The sequence below is a fragment of the Eutrigla gurnardus genome (genome assembly GCF_963514095.1).
Source record: "Eutrigla gurnardus genome assembly, chromosome: 20".
Classification (NCBI taxonomy): Eukaryota; Metazoa; Chordata; class Actinopteri; order Perciformes; family Triglidae; genus Eutrigla; species Eutrigla gurnardus.
Window position 1 is genome coordinate 2,333,515 of NC_139931.1, and position 19,231 is coordinate 2,352,745.

The window sequence follows — 19,231 nt, forward strand, 5'->3', positions numbered from 1 at the left end:
TTTTCCCTGTTGACGTTGGGCGTGTCTGCCGCTGACGTCATTCGCGTCACGGATCAAAACCAACACATCTGTTGGCAAGACAACTTGTAGCTAGGCAGTTAGCCACCTTGCTACATCACGTTTTTTTTAAGTATTTTTTAAAAAACGCCGTCACCTAGGTGAAGGTGGTGAAACGGCTCGTGCGCAGGTACGTGTGTGACGTTATTAATTCTGCGGGATTAACGTTGAATACTAGACGGCAGGCTAACGTTAGCTCCGCGTTAGCAGCTGTTCTTAGACACTGAAACCAGGTAAATATAAAACATGTCAGCGTGTTGGTTCGGTTTGGTTGAGTGTTTAGTGTCCGCGGTGACGAACAGCGAGAAGCAAAAACGTGTTGACGGCTAAACCAGGTGGAGGAAGGAAGTGATGCGCAGTGACAGCCAGACTCCTCGGTGATTCCGGGGGATTTAACGTTAAATAACTCGGGTCAGACAGAAGCACGCGGGGTTTGCGGTCCGTATCACGCACACGCTGCGGGGCGACGATGACGTGATATACGGCCTGTGCAGGCTGTACCCCCCATGTCGGTCTGTCTCTCTACGGGTAAAAGCCCCTCCTCCTCCTGAGACACTCTTCCCCCCCCCACCTGCACCTTTATTTACCTGAATAAATATTATTTATTTACATAATTTATTTATTCATACAAACGTGTTGCCCAAAGTTCATCACATGAGAAAAGCAATAAAAAACAAATCAGTTATGAAAGATCAAAAACTAAATAATTAATGTTAATATAAAAATACAATGACAATATAAAAACTAAAACGAGGTCTTTCACTTCCTGTTTCTGGTAAAATCTTGACTTGTTCCATGACTTAATAAAAGTGGGTAACAAGCACATTTTTAGAAATCATTTTTTAATCTTAGTAGTTATTTCATCTTCAAATCTAGACGACACATGTAAGCTCTGAAACGGTCTGTTCCAGGTCTCCTGGTCCGGTGAATCCAAGCGCCAGCATAGGGAAGCACAGCGAGGGGGCAGCTGCCGGCGGCACAGCCGGCCTGGTGGACAAGATGTCCGAGAGCCCGGAGAAAAGCGTCTCGGCGTCGGCGCAGGAGCTGAAGGAGCAGGGCAACCGGCTCTTTCTGGGCCGCAAGTACCTGGAGGCGTCCGCCTACTACAGCCGAGCCATAGTGAGTGATGGGGGACACGGGACGCACTGCTTTCACATCGCACTGATTTCACATCGCACTGTTTTCACCTCCCACTGCTTTCACATCGCACTGCTTTCACATCGCACTGCTTTCACATCGCACTATTTTCACCTCACTGCAGTGCTTTCACATCACACTGTTTTCACCTCCCACTGCTTTCACATCGCACTGTTTTCACCTCGCACTGCTTTCACATAACATTGCTTTCACGTCGCACTGCTTTCACCTGGCACTGATTTCACATCACAGTGCTTTCACCTCGCACTGCTTTCACATCAGTGTTTTCATCTCGCACTGCTTTCACATCACATTGCTTTCACATCACACTGCTTTCACCTCCCACTGCTTTCACATCGCACTATTTTCACCTCACTGCAGTGCTTTCACATCACACTGTTTTCACCTCTCACTGCTTTCACATCAGTGTTTTCACCTCGCACTGATTTCACCTCACTGCTTTCACATCACACTGTTTTCACCTCCCACTGCTTTCACGTCGCACTGCTTTCACCTGGCACTGATTTCACATCACAGTGCTTTCACCTCGCACTGCTTTCACATCAGTGTTTTCATCTCGCACTGCTTTCACATCACATTGCTTTCACATCACACTGCTTTCACCTCCCACTGCTTTCACATCGCATTATTTTCACCTCACTGCAGTGCTTTCACATCACACTGTTTTCACCTCCCACTGCTTTCACGTCGCACTGCTTTCACCTGGCACTGATTTCACATCACAGTGCTTTCACCTCGCACTGCTTTCACATCAGTGTTTTCATCTCGCACTGCTTTCACATCACATTGCTTTCACATCACACTGCTTTCACCTCCCACTGCTTTCACATCGCATTATTTTCACCTCACTGCAGTGCTTTCACATCACACTGTTTTCACCTCCCACTGCTTTCACATCAGTGTTTTCACCTCGCACTGATTTCACCTCACTGCTTTCACATCACACTGTTTTCACCTCCCACTGCTTTCACATCGCACTGTTTTCACCTCGCACTGCTTTCACATAACATTGCTTTCACGTCGCACTGCTTTCACCTGGCACTGATTTCACATCACAGTGCTTTCACCTCGCACTGCTTTCACATTGCACTGATTTCCCATCGCACTGTTTTCACCACGCACTGTTTTCACCACGCACTGCTTTCACGTCACACTTTTGGGTATCACCTCAAGAAATATATATTTTTGTCATCCGTCTCCTCGATGAGTAATAATCAGTATCGACCCCTAATATTCATAGTAGTACAGATGATTAATTCCTGTTATGGGTTGTTGACTGTGAATGTTGAAACGTTCCACTAATCGCTTTCATGCATTCAGTCCGTTTCCAGTCGTGCTCTGACGGGTGTTTTGGCGTTCCAGGCCAACAGCCCGTCCGTGCCGGCGTTCTACACCAACAGGGCGCTGTGCCACGTGAAGCTGCAGCAGTACGACGCGGCGCTGGCCGACTGCCGTCGGGCTCTGGAGCTGGACGGCCAGTCGGTCAAAGCTTACTTCTTCATGGGTCAGTGTCACCTGGAGACGGAGAGCTACGACGAGGCCATCGGCAACCTGCAGAGAGGTCCGTCTCTCTTCCTTCCACATCTGATTCTGACCAAGTTCTGTCCTGTTTTTTAACGAGCTGCTTCCTGTTCGTCGTCCAGCTCACAACCTGGCGAAGGAGCAGCGTCTGAACTTCGGCGACGACATTCCCGGCGCGTTGCGCATCGCCAAGAAGAAGCGCTGGAACAACATGGAGGAGATGAGGATCCACCAGGAGAGCGAGCTGCACGCCTACCTCACCAAGCTCATCCTGGCGGAGAAGAAGAGGCAGGTCCCGACCGACACGTCGCCATCAGACCTGTCTACTTCCTGTGTCACCAACTGTGTGTGTGTGTGTGTGTGTGTGTGTGTGTGTGTGTGTGTGTGTGTGTGTGTGTGTGTGTGTGTGTGTGTGTGTGTGCAGAGAGCTGGAGGGCTGCCGACAGAAACAGGAAGACAATTCGGACGACGGTCGACGCCATCCCAGCGACGCCCACACCAAACACGTAGGTTCTCAAACAGCGTGAACATCAAAACGTGGCGACAGAAATAAAGTTTATTGAATCCAAATGAATGTGGCGCTTTGTTGTGTTCTTATAGAATAGAAGACTTCCTCCAATCCAATGTTTTATTTTATATCATTATAATTATCTTCATCTCTTTAGGAAAAGGAAGTAAAGAGTGAGTCTGTAAACAAAACCGTGTTTATAAAACGATTGAAGATGTGCTGGATTTTTATTATACTATTATTATTATTATATATATATATTATACATGCATCAGTTGATATATTGATCGTTTTCCCTCCAGGACAAGTACCTGTCAGACATGGAGGAGCTCTTCTGTCAAGTAGATGAGAAGAGGAAGGTCAGTGTTTGTCATCGATCAGGTGTATTGACGATGCTGATGATGTCAGCGGCGTTCGATCCCCCGCTCTGCTGTGTGTTTGACAGAAGCGAGAGATTCCCGACTTCCTGTGTGGAAAGATCAGCTTCGAGTTGATGAGGGAGCCGTGCATCACGCCGAGCGGCGTCACGTACGACAGGAAGGACATCGTGGAGCACCTGCAGGTAACTAACGGTACTACTACTACGACTAAAAATACTCTGGGACAAGTACAAGAACTTGTACAACACAGTAAAATACCACACAGTAAAATATATATTTTTATCATTATTTATTTTTAAGAAAAATAAGATGATGTATATATCTTGTGCTGTATAATGTATTCCAATTTCAATTTTAATAAAAATTTGAATAATAAAAAAAAAACACTGTTTCAGTAAATGTATTTAACCTCACATCGGTTTGTTGTTGTCGTGCAGCGAGTCGGCCATTTTGACCCGGTGATGCGCTCGCCGCTGACCCAGGATCAGCTCATCCCAAACCTGGCCATGAAGGAGGTCATCGATGCTTTTATTTTGGAGAACGGCTGGGTGGAGGACTACTGACCTCGACCAATCAGATTCCTTGTTTCCCATAGAAACATCGGAGCAACCAATCAGACTGAAGGTTCAAAGAGATTCACAGGAATCGTAAAGGTTTTCTGAGTCGCCACTAGAGGTCGCTGTCTGTCAGAGCTGCAACATGAATGTCCTCAGTACTGAGAAGTATTCTGACTCCGAAGTAGCAGTACTGCAGTACTGGAATACTCCGGTATGATGTAAAAGTCCCGCATTTGATATTTGACTTGAGTATCAAAAGTAGAAGTACTCAGTGCAGAGTATATAATATAGTATTTTATTGATTTTAAATACTTTATATTGTAATATAATCATAACAGTCTTGAATTTGAACTGGAAAAACAGGTCCAGTTGGCTCCGGTCTACAGGGACCAGTTAGACCAGTACAGGTTCCTGTTAATGAGATGAGACGTTCAGGGACCGTTGTTCCTCCCGTATCTCTGTGAGTCGTCTTGATTATCAGGAAACGTAGTGAACCAACTGCCGACTACAATCAGATCACTCGGTTAAAGTAATCAGATTCCATGCGTTGCGTTTGCTGGCAAACTAAAAGGTGGGAGATTGTAGCGTTGCAGCTGAGAGTGTTTGTATGAATCCGTAAACGTGAACATGACGTTAGTTATTTCTCTCCTCGTCGTCGTTGATGCAGCTCGTTTGTAGATTAGATGTTTATTTAAATGTTTCTGTTTGAATTACTATCAGATTATCTTCTGAGGTTTCTTCTTTTATTCCAGATGTCGGTTGGATTAATCGGCAGATCTCTGAACAATCAGACGTGTTGTGAAAATGTTGAGATGAAATAAAATGTTTCAGGATTTCTACGTCTCCACATTCAGACTCCTTTTAGAGAAAACAATCCGGAGTTTAGTTTTTGGTCTCCGGACTCAAATGTGTGATCGATCGTGATGTTAATGAGGTTCAACGTTGGTGTTCCAGGATGGAGATGAAGAGGAGGGTGGAGGTGGAGCTCAGCCCAGGAAGGTGGAGATGAAGAGGGGGGTGGAGGTGAAGCTCAGCCCAGGAAGGTGGAGATGAAGAGGAGTGTGGAGGTGGAGCTCAGCCCAGGAAGGTGGAGATGAAGAGGAGGGTGGAGGTGAAGCTCAGCCCAGGAAGGTGGAGATGAAGACGCTGGTCTCCAGGTTGAGGGTGGCGTGCCACCAGCGGTCGGGGAAGAACAGCACCTGATGGAGAAACCAAATGAGTTTTAAAGATCTCTGCCCTGATTGGTTTAGAACTTTTACGCTCCACTTCCTGTCTAAAGACCCGCCTTTACCTCTCCGGGTCTGATGGTGCACTCCAGCGGGGCCTCGCCCTCCGGCAGGTTGGGGTACGTCTCCGTCACCCAGGACAGGGTGGAGCGGTTCGGGTGGAAGTGGGGCTCCTGGTCCGGTGGGTACAGGAACCAGCGCTGAGGAGGATCAGAGGAGACCAGGATCAGAGGAGACCAGTTAGTGATGGGAGGATCAGAGGAGACCAGGATCAGAGGAGACCAGTAAATGATGGAGGATCAGAGGAGACCAGGATCAGAGGAGACCAGTTAGTGATGGAGGTTTAGAGGAGACCAAGATCAGTGGAGACCAGTTAGTGATGGGAGGATCAGAGGAGACCAGTAAATGATGGAGGATCAGAGGAGACCAGTTAGTGATGAAGGAGAGAAGCTGTGTTCACCTTCCGGCCGTAGACCACCTCGGAGTACCCGGGTCCGTGCCAGTGGAAGGGGACCCCCGTCCCAGGACCTGCACACAAGACCAGGATCTATGACTGTGACTCATCTCTGTGATGTCATCACTGAGAGAGAGAGAGAGGAGGGCGAGCGAACAGACCTGCGATGCCGAAGCTGAGCGCGGCGCTCGTCTGCGGGAGGACGTACGGCGGAGACTCGTAGAGATCAAACAGCCGACGCCATTCAGTGAAGTTGTTGTCTCCGAAGAAATACAGAGTCTCTGTGGAACACACACACATGTACACACAAACACACACATGTACACACACACATGTACACACACACACACACACACACACACATGTACACACAAACACACACACACACACACACACACACACACATGTACACACAAACACACACACACACACACGTACACAGACGAACCAATCAGCTGAGACGCCAACAGGAAGTCTAAAACTCGGCGTGTTGAACTCACCGCTGCCGAGGGCGTCTGCAGCCTGCGGCCTCAGGAAGTCGTCCACGTACTCCTGCAGAGGGACATCCACTGGGGACAAAGACAAGGCAGGTGAGAGTTTAAACGCGGGTGGATGAACGTGTGTGTGTGTGTGTGTGTGTGTGTGGGGTTGGGGGGGGCGTACCTTTCCTGTAAGAGTGTGTGTTGGCCGTGCTGAGCCGAACCCTCTGCTCGCCATAATCCCCCAGGAGTCTGGACTTGGAGCAGAGAGACCTGAACCTCTGAGAGACAGACAGGTCCAGAAGGATCTTTACTTATTCTGCAAAACGAGTACGTTTACTAAAGAAGATTAAAGAAATAAAAGAACATAAGTACATACAAATGTGGAAATAAGGGAAGGTTTTTTTGTTACATTTTTTTATTTGTCTTTATAGTTCCAATTTATCTTTTTTTACTAATCTGTTCTTTTATTTATCCCTCTTTATTTTTCCACGTTTACTCTGAATTTGAATCGATACAAACCATTTTTAACACATTTGAATACAAATGCAACGACGTGACTAACAATGATGCATCATGGGTGATGACGAGTTTAAAAAACGCACCGTGTTGTCGGTCAGACCTCGCAGGATCACCGGTCTGCTGGACGCATATCTGCAGGAATAGGACCATTAATGTCACTTTACTGTGTAGGGTGGTTGTCATGGTGATACTCGCTCGACAGCAGCCTAAAAGCCAGACTACTGTAAGAGCGAAGAAAACACCACTTGTTGTTCTGCAGCCTTTTGGACCTTAAATACACAAATGTACCTGATAAAAGGAAAGTAACGGTTGACATGTGATGTGTTGAATTGTTTGTATGTTTGTATATTTCTATGTTAATGTGTTTTTATGTTTGTGTCTCTATGTTTAAGAGTGTTTCTATGTTTGTGTATTTATATGTTAATGTGTTTCTATATTTGTGTGTTTATATGTTTATGAGTGTTTCTATGTTTGTGTGTTGTGTGTTTCTATGTTTACGTGTGTTTATATGTTTGTGTATTTATATGTTAATGTGTTTTTATGTTTGTGTGTTTCTATGTTTGTGTGTGTTTATATGTTAATGTGTCTCTAAGTTTAAGAGTGTTTCTATGTTTGTGTGTTTCTATGTTTAAGTGTGTTTTTATGTTTAAGTGTGTTTCTATGTTTGTGTGTTTCTATGTTTGTGTGTGTTTTTATGCCTACCTTTCAAGGAACTGCTGATGTGAGAGTGACGAGCTGTCCAACACATCGATGTTACAAACACCTTCATCCTCCAGTCTGAAGTCTGAGTCTGATGACCTGAACACAGACATTAGGAGAGAAAACACACGTTTCACATGTTCACACACAGTGATGGATGAATGGAGAACACTAGCAATGAAACCCATACAGAACCTCGTTCAACTTTTGGTTTATTTTAGATTAAAGCCATGATAAGACACGTTTAGTTTCATTTAAGTAATTTAACCTTTTGTCACGTCACTTGAGTGGTTGTCACGAATATTTCGGTCACATTCTAATGCCGTTTATTCTCATTCTAATGCCTTAAAATGATTTAAATCTCGTCCCATCCACGTCTCCGAAGCGGCTCCGCGTTTGACGGGGATGACGTTAAAACGGCAGAATGTACACGGAGTTTGGTGTGAAGCTGAGGGTGGTAGGTATGAGGGTTTAACTGGTCTGCAGTCATTGACGATGACATAAAAAAAAATACAAACAGTAAGTTTCCCCGGGTCCGTGGACTCACCAGCCGCCTCCGTCCCCCGACGGCTCCGCCGCCTCCAGGCCGATGAAACATATCAGGACGGTTAAAACAGCCGCCTTATTCACTTCCATTCAAACCTCCATCCACAGAAACCTGCCTTTAGAAACAGAACTCATCCAGAATCAAACGTTTCCTCGCTTCCTGTCCGGGAGCAAATCACAAACCACCACATTAACCTGACGGCGTGCTGCGTTCACGTTCCCTGGGAATTCCCCCCTCAGTACAAATATGTAGTATTTCCATCTTCTGCCACTTTAAACTTCTCCTCCACTACACCTCAGAGGTACATGTTGGACTTGTTTACTGCACGACGTCCACCGGACGTCTTTAATGACGTCATAAATGAGGAGTTGAACTTAAATTATTCATTAAAAAAAAACTAATGATCAACCTTTTTTTATATGAAAACATTTTGTGGTTTTAGCTTCAGAAATGTGAACATTTGTTTCCCATTTTAATAATAATAATTATGATAATTGAATTATTTTATTATTATTTTCAGTTTTGGAATGTTTGTTGTACTTTTATTACTACGTGTACTTAAATCATAATACAGTATGAACTATGCACTATTATAACACGGTGACTATATTTGTATAATGTATACTACTGGTGGAGGAAGTATTGGTTTGTTTTACTTAAGTAAAAGTAACAATACTCTGACAATGGTACTATATTACACAAAATATTAGGTAAAAGTACACAGAGTCAGAAATTCAGTATCATGTACACATATATTCATTAATGTATTTCTGATTATGTAGATCTAATTGTATTTTTTTAATATAAGTAATAGCTGTTAAATTAAAGTACTTCTCTCCGAAAACTAGCAAATAGAAAAATGGAAAACACTCAAGGAAAGTACAAGTATCTCAGAATTGTACTAAAGTTCAGCACTTGAGTAAATGTTTAATTAGGTGACATTTCCAACGCAGGTACTTTTACTTGTATTGATGTATTTTCAAAGTGTAGTATTAGTACTTTTACTTTTGCTTCACAGGAAATAAAAAAATGAAATCCTCCAAATGTGAAAAACTCTTTTATTACAATCAATGAAGACGAGCCGGTGAAAGTTATTTCTACATGTTTCAAAAATATAATTAATATACTTCATCTATCGGAAAAAGAACAAGTCAAACTGTTCGGAGCACAAAAGCAACGAGACATTAATAAAATGACTAATTACTAGAATAAAGAGGTAATTATGTGGATAAAACACGTGAACGCGTCTTCACCTTCATCACGGAAGAAAACTCTGATTTACAGAAATAAAACGAGTAAAAAAACAGATTATCATCTGCGTATTTGATCGTATTTAGTCTGCAGTAATAACTTCAATTTATTTATTGATTAATGGAGGAACTGATCAGATTCATCAAGTGTCATTTTCTTGTGTTCTGATGTCTCTCCGTTGGCGAGCAGCTTGTTTCCAGGACGACTGGATCTCGAAGGCAGTGCTGCAGGGCCTCGGACTCCTAGCAGAGCACGTAGAGGGAGAAGGGGACGGGCAGGAGGGCCAGCACCAGAGGGGCCCAGAGGGACACCAGACGAGCCCCTCCAGACGTGGACCCGTCCTCCGCCACGAAGCCCGGCTGGTCCCCGCTGGTCTGGCTGGAGATCCAGGACTGGTACCGGGAGACCCGGGCGTAGACTCCAGGGAAGCCCGCCTCGGCGCAGCCTTTTCCGAAGCTCACCACTCCGGCCAGGACCCACCTGGAGCCGTTTATTTTATCCACCAACGGGCCGCCGGAGTCCCCCTGAACGCAACACAGCGGTCAGTCACCATAGAAACCAAGAGTACAGCCAGATACTACAACTCTGAGGTACTTGTACTTCAACTACATCTCAGACGTAGATGTTGTACTTCTTCAGTTACTTTACACCTTCAGAGCATTAAAACCTGATAAAATCACGTTTATTATTATTTATTCAAGTTCTCAGCAGCCGAGGATCATGGGAACTGTAGTATTTATGCAATAATATGGACAAAACAAAATTAATGCAGTAGAATTACGGTATGAGGTTCCAAAGTCTAGTGTAGTAAAAGCGATAAATGTCATAAAATGTAAAGTACAAGTACTTCAAAGTTGTACTCAAGTACACAACTTTCGATTGTACTCCACTTTTACTCCACTACAGTTTGAAACTCAGTATTGTTCTACATTTATTTATTTGAAGTACTTTAACTGAATTAAATGATCTGAATACTTCTTCCGCCTCAGTTTTCAGCTTTTTAACAGTAAAATGTTATTAATAATTTCATATTATAAAGTTTATTAAATATATTCAGGGTTGGTACGGGTGCAAATCCTTGAAAACACTTGAATTTTATTGTGGTGTTTTCAAGGTTTTGCTTGGATTTAGAATAAAGGTCTTGAAATGTGTGTTGTATGTGATGACATCTATGATAGAACAGAGGAAAGAAGATCTCCATATTTGAGGGACTGAAAACAGCATTTTCTGACATTTCTTTATGAAAAATGACTTTTGATGATGAACAGATGATGAAAATAGTTATATTTCTGTGGATCTGTTAGTGGAATTAGTTTTCCTTTCATTTGTGGTCCTTCTGTAAAAAGCTGTCTCCAAACATCATGTTGGTTGTTTAGAGGACAATAACATCTCATTTAATGTGATGAACAAGTGACATAATAACCTGTGAGCTGTTTACCACAGCTGGAAGGTGCTGGAGAAGCATGGAAATACACCTTGAAATGCTTGAAAAGTGCTTGAATTTGACTTTGGAGAAGGTGGAGGAACCTTGTATAATGTATTATTAGTTGATTTATATTTAAAGTAACGGCAGGTCGTTGGCGGTCAGAATGACGTGGACGCGGTGAGAGCACTTGAACGCGTCGCCGGGTGTGACCCACCTGACAGGAGTCCTTGCCCCCCTCGTCCAGACCGGCACAGATCATGTTGCTGGTGATGAAGCCGTAGGCGGCGTTGCACTGACTGTTGGACACGATGGGGACGTTAACTTCCTGTAGCCTCTGAGGGAATTGCAGAGGAACTGCAGAAGAAGAAGAGACATGTTATCCTCGCTGAACAGCAACTTCCCCGTTTGTAAAAGCTACAGTGACCTTTACTAAGCCCCGCCCCCTTCCACCACCACGGAGCCCACGCTGTCACAAAGTGCTCTACCTGAAGAGATGTGAGCTCATTCTTTTGGGAAAAAAGAGCTGGATGATGCAATGCTATGATTGGTCGTTCTGGGTTTTGAGGGGCGGGGCTTAGCAACTTAGACGGTTTGTGTTTTTTAAAGGTGAAGTTGAGATGAAATACTGTTAAAATCACAGATCTTTTCAACTTTACAGTTCAACACTGTTCCTGTGATGTCAAAGTGTAAATCAATGACGTTTTACTTTTCATCAATCAGGAGGAGTGATACACTGGTTGTGACATCACTGGCTGGGGGGCGTGGCCTGAAGGGCAACCGGTTTTAAAGAACCACAGGTTGCTGAGTCATAGTTGAGAAATCTCCTGAGTCATCAGAACAAAACATAATATTAATATATGTAATATACTTTCATAAAAAAGGTACTACATGTTCCTGTTTAACAACAAACTGAATCCGTGTTAGAGTATAAATGTGATGTATTTGTACTCCAAACACAACACCAGAACCCCCGATGACACCAGGACCCCCGACGACACCAGGACCAGGTCTCACCGTCGGATGAGATGGTCCCCCAGCCGGTGACCCAGCAGCTGGTTCCGGGTGCGAACTCGCTGCCGGAGGCCGCCAGGCAGACGGGCCGGATGTAGTTGGTGAAGGAGACGGGCGACGACAGACGCAGCATGGCGATGTCGTTGTCGTTGGTGTCGGCGTTGTAGTCCGGATGCTTGATGACCTCAGACACGGAGCGAGAGATCTCGTCAGGGTTCAGCAGCTGCTGGGTGTCCCGGCCCAGATACACGATGAGACCGAAGGTACTGGTTCTGAGGGAGACCGAGTTAGTACTGCAGGGTTCTAATACTACACTCTACAAGTACTCTGGAGAAGGCAGAGTACTTATACTACACTCTACAAGTACTCTGTTACAGGCAGGGTACTAATACTACACTCTACAGGTACTCTTGTACAGGCAGGGTACTACAACTACACTCTACAAGTACTCTGGAGCAGGCAGGGTACTAATATTACCCTCTACAAGTACTCTGGTACAGGAAGAATACTAATACTACACTACAGGTACTCTGTTACAGGCAGGGTACTAATACTACACTCTACAGGTACTCTTGTACAGGCAGGGTACTAATACTACACTACAGGTACTCTGTTACAGGCAGGGTACTAATACTACACTCTACAGGTACTCCTGTACAGACAGGGTACTAATACCTCATCATACAAGTACCCTGGTGCGCTAAACGTATTAATACCACACTGTATAAATACCCTGGTATGGTGAAAATAAGTACAAGTACTCTGTTACAATAAGAATACTCTCTCTTTCTCTGGCTCTGGTCCAAAAGGTGAAAAAGTGCTGAGTCAGGCTCCAGCTGAAGTGCCGAGTCAGGCCCTCACCTGGGGAAGCAGTGGGCGGCGGTCAGGATCCACTGGCTGTTGATGAGCGAGCCTCCACAGAAGTGGCCCGCGCTGCCGTGCAGACTGGCCTGCCAGGGCCAGGTCCCGGCAGCGGCGGCCTGGCCCCCCACAATCCGGTTGTTGAGGGGCGCAAGACCACAAACTGAAAGGGGGGACAGTCAGAGATCACAAGACCTGGTTTTAAAGGTTTGGCCTTGCTGCTGTCTCAGCAGGTTCAGGTGTGTTAACGACAGAGCTGGAGGCGATTGGCGTAGCTTAGCATAAAGCCTGGAAGCGGGGGGAAACTGCTAGCATAGCTCTGTTCGTAGAAACACTATCGTAGTTAGTCTACGCAGACAGGAAATACATTATTATTCAAATTAAATACTTTGTTTTCTTTATTGTTATTGAGTTTTCAGACTAGACAGACGGAGTTCCCGTTGAGGTCTCGGTTTGTTTAAATTAAATTAATAAACCAAAAAACCAGAAGAACTCACCATCTGACTGAGCGCTGCTTCCTGTTGGGAGACACAAAGAAGAAGACTGTCAGTTACTTTCTGGGAAACGATGAGTCAGCATCACGAGAACCATGAGTCAGCATCATGAGAAAAACCCTGACGTTCAGGGTCCAGGGTCAGCAGGACTCTACAGACCACCAGAGCATCTCTGGTACTCACCTACTGAGTACCAGTCGGTGACAAGAGGTGCCCGCGAAGAAACCTAAACCCACCCAGCCAGCCTGCTCACCCTCACGTACCTAGCATAGTTAGCTCGCTGCCTAGCTAGGACAGGCTAACGGCCGTGTTGGTGACGTAGTACCTAGCTTAGTTAGCTTCAGATTTAGCTTGTTGGGGATTTATGTCAATGTATTAATGCAGGGATCTTCAACAGGGGGTCCGGGACCCCTAGTGGGTCTTCCTGTTTGTTGTGATGTAGAAATGAAAAAATAGAATTAAAATCTGAATCTGTCAACAATTATTATTTTAATGTCTTAGTACTGTATCCATCCATCATTACAAAGTACTGTTATACGTAGGGCACTATAGGCTGCACTACACATTATTATTGTTAAATAAGGAACATTATATGATGTGTAATAGGGGGTCCCTCCACCGGGTCTCTATAGGCCTTGGGGGTCCCTCCACCGGGTCTCTATGGGCCTTGGGGGTCCCTCCACCGGGTCTCTATGGGCCTTGTGGGTCCCTCCACTGTGTCTCTATAGGCATTGGGGGTCCTTGGTCTGAAAACATTGAAGAGCTCTGTACTAATACTTTAATATACATTAATATATTAATATACATTATTATTGTCTTATTATTCCAGCTGATATGGCAAATGTTTACTATCTAGCTATTTTTTTGGGACTGAGAGAGCATTTCATTGCACTTTATGGTACACTGTACTCTATTTTGCACATGACTAAATAAACTTGAAACTTGAAAATATATAAATTAATATACATTAACATATGAATGTATTGATATGATCAACGCCTGTGAACACAGTTGGTCGTCTGTGAAGGGAGAGGGACGGCAACCTGCCTTTGGTTGCCCAACCCTGCAGAACAATGACAGTATGTGGACGGTACGTGACCCTTGTACCTGGGACGTCGGACCACATACCTGAGACTGTCTTTTATAAGGGTTTGTTTGTTTGTTATCTGCAGGGTGAGGTCGCCATTCATGGCTTTAAACTTAACAAAACGCTGACTCAACAGTTTTACTGTGTCGCTCCACTGACGGCCAAACAAGTCTGGTAGGTTAGGAGATCATTGTGTGATGAAGAACGTGACTTTGAGTCTACTGGTTACCATGGAAACAGATTCTTGAAGCAGAGTTTCAACTTGAGATTGATCTGGGGGGACCCTTTGGAGGACCATGAACCCCCCTGAGGTTGGGACCCGACTGGCCTAAACTGATCCGACACTCCATTGTGGCCCCCCATGTGAGTCTGGGTAGGGCGGGCTCTTCTGCTATACCTGACTTCCTGTGAAAATGGAAGTTAACTTTGAACACTGACACGGCATCCAAAGAGCATTCTGATCTGAAGGACCATTTACTGTTAGTTGTTATACTTCCATGCAAATAAAGCCCGATTAAATTGAAGTGAGAGAGAGAGAGAGAGAGCGACAGAGAGACAGATGTCGCTGTAATTGCACAACAACAGGAAAACTGGCTCATCTGGATTTTCATGTTGACATTTTCTACATGCGACTGAATTAGTTCCTGTCTCACCTCCCTTTAAGACAGTTTCACATGTTACAACGATCACAGTCAGGTTAACCAGCGGGTTCCTCTTATGTCATGAATCTACTATAATATATTATGTTATATAATATATTAGATTAGATAATATATTATATTATTATCTTATATTCTACTATATCAGGCGGGAAAAGCTCCAGTAAAAACATCGACTCACATTCTGATCGGTGTCAAACGTTCCCTGAGTATTTCCTTCCTCGTGAATGAGATTAGTGATAAACACTCACCTGTCGCCGCGAGGAGCAGGAGCATCAGATCCAACAGCTTCCCCTCCATGATGTCAGACGTGTGAATGCATGCTGTCATCAAGGAGCAGCTGAGCAGGCCGAGGTGGGGCGGGGCTTCTGTCAGCGGCGACACTTTGCATACCGCACACACCCTTCTCCTCAAATAGCGGCACACTCAGCAGGGCCCCGTACACAGTCTGATGGGGGCCCTGTACACAGTCTACTGGGGGCCCTGTCCACAGTCTGATGGGGCCCTGTCCACAGTCTGATGGGGGCCCTGTACACAGTCTACTGGGGCCCTGTCCACAGTCTGATGGGGCCCTGTACACAGTCTGATGGGGGCCTTCCATAATCTGATGGGGGCCCTGTAAACAGTCTACTGGGGGCCCTGTCCACAGTCTGATGGGGCCCTGTACACAGTCTACTGGGGGCCCTGGCCACAGTCTGATGGGGGCCTTCCATAATCTGATGGGGGGCCCCATCCATTGTCTACTGGGGGCCCTGTCCACAGTCCAAAGTCTGATGGGGCCCTGTACACAGTCTGATGGTGCCCCATCCATAGTCTACTGGGGGCCCTATCCACAGTTCACAGTCTGATGGGGGTCCGGTCCACAGTGTGATGTCTTTGTTTGGTGTCGTTCTGGTAGAAATATGAAACGTGATCATAGATTTTATTTTGTTCAGCCTGTGTATATCTGATCAATTCATTCAATCGCTGCTTTTGAGTGTTTTCCCAAACGAAAACAAACAAACCTCAATAATCCACCCAGAAAACTCTCAATTCAAGGTTATTTTTGGTCGACTGATAAATGTGGTCTTTTGAAACACGTAATAAATGTGGATAAAGCATAATAAAGCTCTTCTTAAAACTTCGGCGTTGAATTAACATTAATCAAAGCACGGATTGTACATTTATGTGGAAGATTAGGAGTATTTAAAGCGTATGACTTTCTCGCTGCGACCAGAAGCTTGTGGAAAGTTCTGAGGACGTGCTTCCGGGCTTACGTCATCGCGTCACCACCAGCGCCGAGCTCAGTGATTGGACGAAAGCAAGCGAACGCTCGAGAAGTGACCAGAAGGCAGCGGAGGAAAATATAAAACACAACGATGGGTGAAGTTACCGGCATCGAGACCACAAGAGCCCGGCGAGAGGAACCGAACGACGGAAGACCGGAACAGAAGCCTCCTCCTCTTCTCTTCTCTTCTCTCTACACTTTCATCGTTTATTGACCGTAAGTACGCTTCCTTAATAAATACAACTAACCAACGGGGAGTTTTTATCACAGTGTCTCACCAGACCCCCTCAGAAAAACAGTCCATTTTAGGGTTTCAAAGTGTCAAAGTAAGGGCAGTTATTTGTTAATTTAAGCTAAACATGTTAATCGATGTGTGATTTATAGAAACAACAGTCGTTGGATTAAAAGCAGCTACGGGGAGTTTTCCCTTATAGTGAATTAACGTCTCGCCAAACTCCTTTAGAAAAATTGTCAATTTAAGGCCGCGGTTAATGCACACGGTTCGACTTGCATAGTGTATTAAATACCGCTACGAAGTGTTTTTTCCGTCTGTAGAACAAATTTAGTCTGAATTGTTTTAGTCAAACTTATCTGGACTTATTTATACACAATTATTAATATCTTAGGGAAATTATGACATTGGAATGATTACCCAATGCCATAACATTTAAGTAAATGTAAATATTTTCAGTGATACAGACATCAATTCTATTAACTAGGTCTTACATTATTATAGGATTGGCAGAATTCTTTCATAATGTATTAATATTGCGGGTATTAACGTTTCTGATTTCTGTCTCTGCGTCTTCAGGACGGCATTAAGGACCAAGATGTCTGCAGCTAAAGGCATAGCGATCGGCATCGACCTGGGCACCACCTACTCCTGCGTGGGCGTTTTCCAGCATGGCAAAGTAGAAATCATCGCCAACGACCAGGGCAACAGGACCACGCCCAGCTACGTGGCGTTCACCGACACGGAGAGGCTCATCGGGGACGCGGCCAAGAACCAGGTGGCTCTGAACCCCAGCAACACTGTGTTTGATGCCAAGAGACTGATTGGACGAAAGATCGATGACCCGGTGGTGCAGGCAGACATGAAGCACTGGCCCTTCAGGGTGATCGGAGACGGAGGGAAGCCCAGAGTTCAAGTGGAACACAAAGGGGAGAACAAGGCCTTCTACCCCGAGGAGATCTCCTCCATGGTCCTGGTGAAGATGCGGGAGATCGCCGAGGCCTACCTCGGCCAAAAGGTGTCCAACGCGGTCGTCACGGTCCCCGCGTACTTCAACGACTCCCAGCGGCAGGCGACCAAAGACGCAGGCGTCATCGCGGGACTGAACGTCCTGAGGATCATCAACGAGCCGACGGCGGCCGCCATCGCGTACGGTCTGGACAAAGGCAAGTCGGGAGAACGCAACGTCCTGATCTTTGACCTCGGCGGAGGCACCTTCGACGTGTCCATCCTCACCATAGAAGACGGCATCTTTGAGGTCAAAGCCACGGCCGGAGACACTCACCTGGGCGGGGAGGACTTCGACAACCGCATGGTCAACCACTTCATGGAGGAGTTCAAGAGGAAACACAAGAAGGACATCAGCCAGAACAAGAGAGCCTTGAGGAGGCTGCGCACGGCGTGTGAGCGGGCCAAGAGGACGCTGTCCTCCAGCTCCCAGGCCAGCATCGAGATCGACTCTCTGTTTGAGGGCATCGACTTCTACACCTCCATCACCAGGGCTCGCTTCGAGGAGCTGTGCTCCGACCTGTTCAGGGGAACGTTGGAGCCCGTGGAGAAAGCCCTGAGGGACGCCAAGATGGACAAGTCGCAGATCCACGACATCGTCCTGGTCGGAGGCTCCACCCGCATCCCCAAAGTCCAGAAGCTCCTGCAGGACTTGTTTAACGGAAGGGAGCTGAACAAGAGCATCAACCCGGACGAGGCAGTGGCTTACGGCGCCGCCGTCCAGGCCGCCATTCTCACCGGCGACACCTCGGCCAACGTTCAGGACCTGCTGCTGCTGGACGTAGCGCCTCTGTCCCTGGGCATCGAGACGGCTGGAGGAGTCATGACATCGCTCATCAAACGCAACACCACCATCCCCACCAAGCAGACCCAGGTGTTCAGCACTTACGCCGACAACCAGCCGGGGGTCCTCATCCAGGTCTACGAGGGGGAGAGAGCCATGACCAAGGACAACAACCTGCTGGGCAAGTTTGACCTGACAGGGATCCCGCCCGCTCCACGAGGCGTCCCGCAGATTGAGGTCACCTTCGACGTGGACGCCAACGGCATCTTGAACGTGTCGGCGGTGGACAAGAGCACCGGCAAAGAGAACAAGATCACCATCACCAACGACAAGGGCCGGCTGAGCAAGGAGGAGATCGAGAGGATGGTGCAGGATGCCGACCAGTACAAAGCCGAGGACGACCTCCAGAGGGAGAAGGTCTCCGCCAAGAACTCGCTGGAGTCGTACGCCTTCACCGTGAAGAGCAGCGTGCAGGACGAGACGCTGAAGGACAAGCTGAGCGAGGAGGACAGGAAGAAGCTGATGGAGAAGTGTGACGAGGTCATCTGCTGGCTGGAGAACAACCAGCTGGCCGAGAAGGACGAGTACCGACACAAGCACGAGGAGCTGGAGAAGGTGTGCAGCCCCGTCCTCAGCAGTCTGCACCAGGGAGGGAGGCCTGCAGGCAGCTGTGGGGAGCAGGCAGGGAGAGCAGCCGGCTCCCAGGGGCCCACCATTGAGGAGGTGGACTGAGACGGCCCTTTATGTGGACTCTGTTTGAAATACAACTCTCACTTTATATCTCATGTTTTATATAAATCTCATCACTGTGTTTTACTGTTGAAACTTCATGTATTTAATTTCTGCCTGGCTGGACTTTGCAATAAAGATGAGATGTAAATATTACTTCAATGGTTTTTAGCTTCATTCATTTATTATTATTTAATTAACTAGATATTGAATAAAAAAATTACAAAATGTTTCTGATCAAAAGATTGATTCATCCAGAGGGAACTCATTGCAGCCACTAGATGTCAGCTCACCTCACCGCAGGATGTCTGACA

General features: G+C 46.1%; 4 protein-coding genes across 8 annotated transcripts in view; 2 read left to right on the forward strand and 2 right to left on the reverse strand.

Moving 5' to 3' along the window:
* The first annotated feature begins 61 nt into the window (after positions 1–61).
* On the forward strand, positions 62–5,017 carry LOC311031520 (E3 ubiquitin-protein ligase CHIP-like). 5 transcript variants are annotated; one of them, XR_014599090.1, is made up of 8 exons: positions 62–187; positions 969–1,176; positions 2,536–2,776; positions 2,859–3,124; positions 3,161–3,242; positions 3,547–3,603; positions 3,690–3,806; positions 4,062–4,082. XR_014599090.1 is itself a non-coding variant. In XM_084037848.1 (8 exons), exons 2-8 carry the CDS (start codon positions 1,057–1,059, stop codon positions 4,185–4,187), a joined length of 1,005 nt encoding a protein of 334 aa, XP_083893974.1. In that variant the 5' UTR covers positions 62–187; positions 969–1,056; the 3' UTR covers positions 4,188–5,017. The 5 variants fall into 5 exon arrangements, 4 of the variants coding, with proteins under 4 accessions (XP_083893974.1, XP_083893976.1, XP_083893975.1 ...); XM_084037848.1 differs by having other exon boundaries at positions 2,859–3,120; positions 4,062–5,017; XM_084037850.1 differs by having other exon boundaries at positions 2,859–3,028; positions 3,165–3,242; positions 4,062–5,017.
* Positions 4,461–19,231, reverse strand: part of jmjd8 (jumonji domain containing 8) — a 160,224-nt gene continuing 145,453 nt past the window's right edge. The window contains exons 2-10 of the mRNA XM_084037859.1: positions 8,109–8,267; positions 7,565–7,660; positions 6,946–6,994; positions 6,525–6,621; positions 6,362–6,430; positions 6,023–6,142; positions 5,868–5,935; positions 5,473–5,607; positions 4,461–5,380 (exon numbers count right to left, since the gene is read on the reverse strand). Of these exons, the coding sequence (XP_083893985.1) occupies positions 5,300–5,380; positions 5,473–5,607; positions 5,868–5,935; positions 6,023–6,142; positions 6,362–6,430; positions 6,525–6,621; positions 6,946–6,994; positions 7,565–7,660; positions 8,109–8,197 (804 nt within the window). The 5' untranslated portion in view covers positions 8,198–8,267 and the 3' untranslated portion in view covers positions 4,461–5,299. The remainder of the gene's footprint in view (positions 5,381–5,472; positions 5,608–5,867; positions 5,936–6,022; positions 6,143–6,361; positions 6,431–6,524; positions 6,622–6,945; positions 6,995–7,564; positions 7,661–8,108; positions 8,268–19,231) is intronic.
* Positions 9,147–15,268, reverse strand: LOC311031523 (trypsin II-P29-like). Its single transcript, XM_084037854.1, has 6 exons — positions 15,149–15,268; positions 13,155–13,175; positions 12,658–12,820; positions 11,800–12,068; positions 11,000–11,139; positions 9,147–9,883 (listed from the first exon to the last, which is right to left on the reverse strand). Exons 1-6 carry the CDS (start codon positions 15,225–15,227, stop codon positions 9,602–9,604), a joined length of 954 nt encoding a protein of 317 aa, XP_083893980.1. The 5' UTR covers positions 15,228–15,268; the 3' UTR covers positions 9,147–9,601.
* On the forward strand, positions 16,239–19,039 carry LOC311030671 (heat shock 70 kDa protein 1). The gene is made up of 2 exons (XM_084036576.1): positions 16,239–16,380; positions 16,976–19,039. The coding sequence occupies exon 2, from the start codon at positions 16,995–16,997 to the stop codon at positions 18,918–18,920; it is 1,926 nt and encodes a 641-aa protein (XP_083892702.1). The 5' UTR covers positions 16,239–16,380; positions 16,976–16,994; the 3' UTR covers positions 18,921–19,039.